At 37.9% G+C, this 9,182-nt stretch overlaps 1 protein-coding gene across 1 annotated transcript; it reads right to left on the bottom strand.

Annotated features, from left to right (window-relative positions):
• Nucleotides 1-1,227: 1,227 nt before the first annotated feature.
• SULT1C4 (sulfotransferase family 1C member 4) lies at nt 1,228-7,878 on the bottom strand. The gene is made up of 8 exons (XM_010200085.2): nt 7,807-7,878; nt 6,633-6,810; nt 5,360-5,497; nt 4,018-4,115; nt 3,588-3,714; nt 2,301-2,395; nt 1,904-2,084; nt 1,228-1,712 (listed from the first exon to the last, which is right to left on the bottom strand). The coding sequence occupies exons 2-8, from the start codon at nt 6,802-6,804 to the stop codon at nt 1,600-1,602; spliced, it is 924 nt and encodes a 307-aa protein (XP_010198387.2). The 5' UTR covers nt 6,805-6,810; nt 7,807-7,878; the 3' UTR covers nt 1,228-1,599.
• Nucleotides 7,879-9,182: the final 1,304 nt, after the last annotated feature.

Raw genomic sequence — 9,182 nt, forward strand, 5'->3', positions numbered from 1 at the left:
ATGTAGCAGAGAGTTTCCCAGGTTGATATTTAACTTTGACTGTGATGAACAGCAATGCCTCTGCCAGAAGACTTTTTTCTCAGGTAGTCAATTCACTGAGACATTGTTCATTTGTGAGCCATCATCTCTCTTGACCTAAATCATTGCCTACCTTTGCACTAATGTAGTGAATGTTTCTGGTTTCAATGTCCCCTGCATGTCTGGGGAAGCTCAGTGGGCCAGGAACTGACAACATTAACTTCTACATTGAATGGGAAGCTTTTTTGTTTTCAAACTTGATGCAAGATATTGCTGCCCTTTAGAGAATTGCCTTCATTTTAGATATCCGGATTAAATTGGTAGCCTGCAATGGACTATACGTGTTGACAGCTCCTATTACTAAATCCTTGAAACTCTTCACAGGCCAAAGAGAAAATATCCCTATCAAACATTTTCTGTGTTAAACTAGACTAAATGAGACTAAGACAGTATATTCCTTCAGCTGCTGTTGTCTATGTTGTTTTCCCTCTGACATTCAGAATTACAAACCCAGCGAAACTGGAAATCTTTGGGGCCATTTCTGCATGCCAAGCTCACTGGTACCGCCAAAAGTGGATTGGTAATAGTTGTCTGTAATTAAAGGGGCTACAAATTGCTTCAGTTAACTTTTTCCACAAGCTCGACGCATGGCTATAATCCTGGTACTAACACTAAAGGAGAACTGGTCTTTGATAATATCAACCAGGTCCTGTAGCAACTAAGAGCTCTCAATGAGATGATTGTATGTTTACTTAACATGAGAAGAGTCAAGAAAAGAAGATGGTGGTAATGTGATGCATCTGATGGACACTACGATGGTGAAGAAGAGGGAGGTGTTATATGCAGCAGTGACTCCTGACCCAGTTCATACCAACTTTCAACATTCTCCGAATGTTAACAGAAGATTCTACTGTCTGTTTCAAAAGGCAGCAGTGAGAAAAGCTTCTTGTCTTGATGCAGTAGGGACTCCTGCATCCACAGCTGGATTTGCGGTCTTTTATTAAGTTTTATCAAGGAAAGTAATGAGTGTTTGGTGTTTTTGGAAATGTTTTCATCTCAATTGCATTTATGATGTCCAGTTTAAAACAAGAGAAGATTATTCTACTTTGTGCACTTCTGTTGCTATTTATACTTCACCACCTTTATTTTTTTAATTGTTATTTATTGATAATTTTCATACAACATGTGAATAACATATAATGTCCACACCTATTGCACTCTTTTGACATCCTTTTCCCTGTTTATTCCTAATTTCTGTAAGTGGTTTATTTGAAAGTGCCAACAATATCAACTGCAGTTTTACAAAAATAAAAATTCAAAGCATGTCTGAAATGTTTTTGGTAATGCTGAAAGTTACTGTGGGAGGAATGAATGAGATTTTTTTGAGAATAGAATTGTTTTCTTCAGGGAGACCAACCTAAACTTCTGCATAATTTGGGCATTCTCATGATAATAAAAATCAGTGGTATGTGAAAAAGAGACATTGAAATTGTAGTGACACAGGTATCTGGTGAAGGAAAAGCAAAATACATAAAATGGAAAAGGCTGAAGATCATAGAGAATAATTTCTATTGCTAATAATCATAATTCCGTGCGAAAAACAAGAGAAGTGTCAGCCATTTTCTTCTTATAATCTTCATCAAATTTCTTATTCTGTGCCACAGTGAAATAATTCTTCCAGTCCCCAACAAGCCCTAAGAAACAGAAAAGCAAACAAAGAACAGAACAAAGATTAATTTACCAATATATCCTGAAGCCTATTAGCCACAACTCAACTGGATACTTGTGACTATGTGACACTTGTGATGACCTGCAATTCAAGCCTTGTTTCAAAACAGAATGACAAGCAGGAAAGAGAGTTGATGCCAGTAACAAGCCTCAGTACCTTTTCTCATGAATGGGGAAATAGAGTGATCCATTAGTCCCGGAAAATCTTTAGTGTAGTTTGCCATGGGGTTTTCCTTCATTATCTCAAATGATGTGTTGTAGATGATCCTGTTTAGAACCTCTTGACTCAGGTCCTTCTCCAGGAATTTCAGAATCTTCTGAATTTCTCGCTTTGGATTCTGCAGAGTGAATAACAATGGGATAAGATATAAAGACAGAAAAAGCAAAGAAATCAAACATAGTGTTAATTTTGCAATTGTTAGCTGGGTGAGATGATAAGTTATCTGAAGATTTACTGATACAGCTGGCATTATAATAGAAAACTCTTGATCACAGGTTGTATCTACAGGACTTCCACATTTCATAGCTGTATAAACATACATTCGGCCTTTTACCTCCTTCATATCTTCATAGAAGAGGTAGAGAATACGGTGCTTATCTTTTGCTTTCCACCATCCTTTTACATGGTCATACCAGGAACCCCAGAGAACTAAAAGAGAAGTAACATCAGTAGCAGCCATTAGTGCCCAAACAGTCTTTAGGTATCTGTGGCACTTATATTTCCCTTATAATCAGTGTCTGGGCATTTCCCAGATGGTTTTCAATCACTAGCCATGACCTTTGTGCTCTCTGGTTATGACACCAGTCGTGCTATTAATCTCTTAAGTGCATGGATACCAAAAGCAGGATTTGTGTGCATCTTTAGAGTGCAACAAATGCAAATGATTACCCTAAATGAAAATTCCAGGCTGTCTTTATGGCTGATGGAGAGAAAAAGACATTTCCATGATTTATCTGATCAGCTGGACAAACCCAGTCTTAATTGGACCTGATTTGAGCAAAGGGTTGGGCCAAATGTATACCAAATCTCCATTCCAATTTGCATTATTCTGTGATTTTAACTGGTTAAAATATTTTCTGTACTATCAGAAATGCCCGTATCTCTCCAGCAGGTATCAGGATGATAAGCTTGGACAGAGGCAGCTGTGTTATAGATGTCTGCACTGGGATAGATGGCTCCCAAGCTGGGCTGGTCAAACAAAAAACACAAGAGAGACTCTCGTGCTTGTCCTGTGTCTACATAGTAGCATGAATATTAAAGACCTGTGGAAGCTTTACTGATCAAAAATTGCAGACTGCCACCCACCTAGGCAGGTGAATTCCTTCTTGGATATGAGCACCTTGTTTAGAAAGGGAAGAATCAGCTCCTGGGTTGGCTGTCTTTAGATAGACAACTGGCTTTGTTCAGCTACTTGGTCTTTATACAGATTACTGTATTAACTCATATTCACACCACACATTTCTCCACAAAATTAAGCCTTGGCTTCTTGTATATCAGGCTAGAGTAAAACCAATGAAATCATTGTTCTTTCCCAGCACATTTCTTTTAACCTCAGAGAGAAGACATTAAGCCTGAAAATTGTCACATGTTTCTGAATGATAAAAGAATGAATAGCACTGCTTTTGTTTTTTTTCCCCAAAATGAGAATGTAAAAATAGAATGAATCCTTTAGGTACTAATAAAAACCCTTGAATGAAGATAAATTACCACTAAAACACCTTCGGTAGATACCTTTCCGTAGAGTGTCAGTACTGCATTTCAAACCATAGCTGAAATCAATCAATGTAACACTTTTTTTAAATGACCAAAGTCTCTTATGCAACTGATCGCAGTTTATCACCTTTTCCAGTCATGAATTTCTCTATGAACTCCTCCAAGGTTCCTGGGTCAGGTAGTCCTTTATTCATTCTGTGGAAATGGTAGTATGACACCAGGTTGTCTTTTGCATTTCTCGCCACATAGATTATCTTTATTAATACAAAAAGAGAGAGAAATATTACATTACACATGCTTATATGGATATTGAACATCTGCTATAGTTTTCTTTTGGGGCCTGATGACACAGGCTTAAGAGATTTTGCTTTGAAGCTGCCATTTTCTGAAATCCAGCATGGGTAACTTAGCCATGACTTTTTCAGTTTCACACAGGCTTTACAAGGGGTATCTGGGGAGGCCTTTCAGTTTCACAAAGATTCTGGGAACCTTTTTCAGTCCTGGTTTACGTCTCTTTGCAAGTGAAGCAGAATTGAATCCTACCTCTTCAGCCTTACCTTACAGTTCTGTTCCCAGAAGGAGGGAGGCACCAACTGCACAGGGAGATGAGTTTTTATTGTCCGTGGAGAAGGCATAGCTTCAGCTAACTCCAGACCTGTGAGATGTTCCATTATGACAAGTGACTTTTTCTCTAAATTGCACTAGTGCTTCTTTGCTGTTCTCGTAAGTGTGATTTTTCACTGTGACTTTTCAGCAATGAAAACAATAGCGGTTGCATATACAACATTGCATGAGCACCTTCAGTGTTTCTAGAGAAATTTTTATCTATATATTCAAGGAGGAAAGGGGGAACACTGATTCAAATCTTCTTGCTTTCTTGGGTCCATGCCTAACTCCTGTATTCCAAGGGATAATGATGAATATTAATTTATATTTACCCAACCAAAGTTTCTCCTTTGCAATATTAAGTGATCTCCTTTCACTTTGCAGGTAAGAAATTTTTGTTTCTTTCTAGGATATGAGAAGAATAGACTGGCTGTCTAGCTTTTCTGGATAGCATGTAAAGAGAAACTAGGAGAATGATATAGAGTGAATTTTGAGTAGGTATAGATATATGAGAATACTTGGGAATATCTGGTGATATATGGAGATGCACTATCCCCTCCCCCTCTCCTTTTTAAAAGTCTGTCATATTCTATATAATTCCTTTACTCCTGTCATCATCTGTCGGCCTCTATAATTTTTTTGTCTCCGTATTAACACAGTCTAGCTTAGAGAAGAAAAAAAGAGCATTTTTGATGCAGTTAGTCAAGCTTTTTAGCTTCAAATGTAAAGAAAGGTTGTCTTAAAGATTTGTGTGGACAGGAGCCTGTGCTTGGTGACGACTTGTAAGAAACTGTCTTTGCAAAACAGTCAAGCCTGTTAGTTGTCTGAATGCCCCATATCTTGTTGAGATGACGAGACCCTGGAAGTTAACAACAGTTACTCTAAACAGTAAACTGAAAAGATTCTCCAACTTTTGGGAATATGTCCATGACATAGATTTCACTTCCACACAGCTCCAATCAGCAAATGGGATTCAATTGGCCCTATGCTGCCAATTTACACATATCTGCTGCTGGTTTAAGTAGTATGGGGTGTCATACACGCCTTTCAGATGCCACTCCAAAACAGCATGGTCTTCAGTAGCACCTGAGTCACATCTGCTAGCCTTGCATCGACTTGAGTAGCACTAGATGTTTATGAAAAAGCAACTGAACTGATCCCTAATACCCAGCATGGTGCATAGTTCAGTGATAAAGCAATTGGGACCTTCCCCAGGAAACCTGTGGCATCAGCACAGGATGCTTGTTTTGTTTAATTGAGTTTGAAATACAAACCTATTTGTGTAATATTCACCTGAGTAACTCAAAGGTGGAGACGCTGGGAGAAACCACTCGAGGAAAGGATGGCGTTTGTAAGTAGTGTCACGTCTACACTTCTCAACATCTCCATTTTGTTGAATCATATCCACTATTTCCTGTGTCCATGTAGTACCTGAAAATATCAGTGTTTAGATGTTTCCCTCAGGGATAACCAAGAGTCTCTTCTGCTAGGGAACTGAAAGCCAGAAGGATGAACTTCATATTAAAGGAAGAAGCAACAGCACAGATGATGATGGACAAAGTACTAAGAGAGTATAGTGGAGGAAAAATGCAGAGTTAAGAATAAAAAGGCGATTCCTAAAGCACGGTGACAGGGATGCTGGTTTAGACAGGCTGCTTCTTATCAACAGAAATAGCCTCCATCTGGTAATGAGAAAAGCTCTGGGATAAACTCACAGTTATTTGGAGATTGTATAATATGCAGAAAGGAATGACATTCCCTCCTGCCAATTTTCGTACCTCACAAAATTTTAAACATTTCTAGCTTTGTTTTCATCCTGAATTTGAATGAAAATTTAAATACCTGAACTTTGAGTACAATTTTCATACAGTTTGAAAACATTAAAAAATATGCAGTGTTTCCAGTGTTACCATTTGAAATGTTCTAACAAAGGTCAGTACATTGCATCTGTCTGAGCTACTGCAATATCTTCTAAGAGTAACAGTATTGTCTTTCCTGTGCCTCTTTACCCATGTAGCTGTAATCACTGAGTTAACCTTGTAGCTGTGATCACTGGGTTAACCACATCTTCTTTGAGATGTTGTGGCAGATCAGCTAGAGAACAGGCTAAAGGATAACTTGGAAAGCAAGATTAGTACTTGGAAAGAGATCAGTACTTGTTTACACACCAAGTCATTCTCCAAATAGATAATACAATCCATAATTGTTCAGTCAGTTTTTATTATTTCTTAGTAATGATGAGTTTCTACTAGACTTTGTTAAATCATCGTCTATTAGTGGAAAACTTCTATTGCTGCTATTAATATATATGTATATAATCTAAACCAAAAGAAACATTTGAGTGTAGGTAATTACACTGACCATTTGAACCTCAATAATAATAGATGGTTGTTACTTTTGCCAAAGAAATCAGAAGTTACTTATCAGAGCTGACAGAGCTTCACCTTTTTAAAATATGTCTGGTTTGGGGTTAAAAAAATATCAGTCACAATAGGAAAACATAATTTTCAGTTCCAATAAGAACCACTATCTCAACTTTTCTGTTCTCTTTCTTATCCAAACCAACCTGCTTTTGAATAGGTTGCAATGAGCAGATCATCAGGTCTGGCTTTGAACTTCCATATTTTGTCCCATATGCTGCACGTTGGTGTTAACATGGGAACACCTTCCACTTCACCTAAGTCAATTCGGATCATTGCAGGTGTCAAACTCAAATCTTTCATTTTGTCCAGGGCCATTATGCACTGCATCAAGAAAGAAAGGCTTGGAATTAACATAGTTTCTCTGAAAAAAACCCAAACAAACTAAATCTACTCATGCATTCTTGAAGTCTCTTTTATTGACTGAATCCCATGTTCTCCAATATCTGGCTATGATTTGGCCTGGATCTATGTATAGGCTTCTTAAAACTGGATCTAATTTTCAGAAAGTTTTGGTATATTGCTGCTGGTAGTTCTCAGCATCTCTAAAACCACTCTGTTTACTCAGATTAAAAAAAAAAAAAAAGAGAGAGATAAAAAAGTGTCCTTACTCCCATCTTTAAACATTTTACCAAACATATTTATGTAAAATTCTGACTATTCTTGCCTTGAAAGGCAAGAAAATGTAACCAGAGGTATGACACAAATGCAGAACATAACGGCTCCCACTGAAGTCAGCATAGAGGACCCACCCCTTCCTCCTTAAAGATAATAAACCAAAATGCCTGCTGACACCCTTTGGGCCTCATACTCACGATAAATATTTGTAGAGTATATAAAATATTTTCTGTGTTTCCTTCCTGGAGCTTTTAATTCTTAGAGTTCTTTGCTGTATATTGAAAATTGTTGCAGAGAAATAACCTGAACTAGATAGATCATTAACTAAAGTTTGTTAGACTGTAGTTATTTAAATCGATCTAGTGAAGTCTCCTGCCCACTGACTAGCTTTACAGTAATGAGTTATTGATATCTGTATTTCTCTTAAGGGGGCTTCTTCTTAGCCATAACCTTCAGAGCTCCAGAATCTGGTCAGTTGAATATTCTGCTGAAGGGGAGCTACATAAATCATGTCAATTAAAAATATCAGCTAGAAAAGACAAAAGACATTTCAATTCCAGAAGCAAACATTGCCAAAACATTTCCTTTCCCTGTTTATTTGCACCTGATTTCACACACATTCAATTGAGCAGAGCTAGAGATTGGGTTAGTGACTGGACAGTGACACAAGAAATTTAAAAAAATAAGGAAAAAGAAACTTGCCAGATAATTTTTCCCAGTTGAATGTCTTCAGTCCTTGGCTGTGTTGATGGCTGTGCACCAAGTTAGGTTTTCAGGAGGAAATGGAATGAAAGCTAAGGTGGAGATTCTGTTCCTCCAATCAGTGTGAGGAGAGCAAAGGAGGAGGTACAGAAGTAGCTAACAGCTGAACAGTTTTCCTGGCTTGGTTTGTGAACTTGTCATCTAAAGTATGGTTCTTTACTGCCAACAACAATAAATGTCAGTCAGTAACTCCAGCAAGATTATTTTAACTTGTCTCTGTCATTGTCAACACTCTTGGAATAGTTCATTTTCTTCCTAATTGCTAATCTAGATTGCAAAATAGTTTGTAATTTGTTAATCACACAGAATCTTAAGGGTTGGAAGAGACCTCAAAAGATCATCTAGTCCAACCCCTCCTGCCAGAGCAGGACCACCTAGAATAGGTCACACAGGAACTCATCCAGGTGGATTCTAAATGTCTCCAGAGAAGGAGACTCCACAACCCATCTGGGCAGCCTGTTCCAGTGTTCCATCATCCCCATAGTGAAGAAATTTTTCCTTGTTTCTTTGGAACCTCTCCTGTTTCAGCTGGTATCCATTGCCCTTGTCCTATCATTGGACATCATTGAGAAGAGTCTGGCTCCATCATCCTGAAACCTGCCCTTTATGTATTTGTAAACATTAATGAGATCACCCCTCAGTCTCATCATCTCCAAGCTAAAGAGTACCATCAATGAGAATGATGGTACACTTTTTTATCTCTCTTTTTTTTCATTCAGTAACTTGGTTCCATTTCACTATGTATTGCATAATGCTCATTTATTATCTGTCTTAAGGGTCTGTTTCACTGCTGAGACCAGTCATTTGTGTTTTATATCACTTTCTAAACAGCTTCACTCCTTAACTAGCTTGGCCTTGCAGAGTTAGGGATCATTACATAGCAATATTAGTTGCAAATGACACTTTCATATCATCATCAGGAAAAGCTGCCATTGGGCAAAAGATAAGTCGCTCCAGCTGAATTCATGCAAGTTCAAATGGAATGTGTTCATAAAGAAAAAATATTTTGAAATAGCTATCAGGCATTACTTCTGTCTTCCATTGAAGGCATGCAAGCACTGTGAGTACTCAAGGTCTTTTTCTGTCTTCCTTTGGATGATCTGGCAACATTTGTATCTAAAGTGGCATTTTGTTATGTCATTCTGTAAAACACATTTCATATATCCTAATCAATTGTGGATGTGGCCATCCTTATGGTAATCCTACCCACATATGGAGGATTAATCAGCATGATCAATGGAGTCTAGAAAGTGATTCAGCTGACCAAATGTGCACTGGCTTGCTCTGCAGAGTCCAGATCTTGTCCATGGAAAGAA

Source organism: Colius striatus, chromosome 1 (genome assembly GCF_028858725.1).
Source record: "Colius striatus isolate bColStr4 chromosome 1, bColStr4.1.hap1, whole genome shotgun sequence".
NCBI lineage: Eukaryota > Metazoa > Chordata > Aves > Coliiformes > Coliidae > Colius > Colius striatus.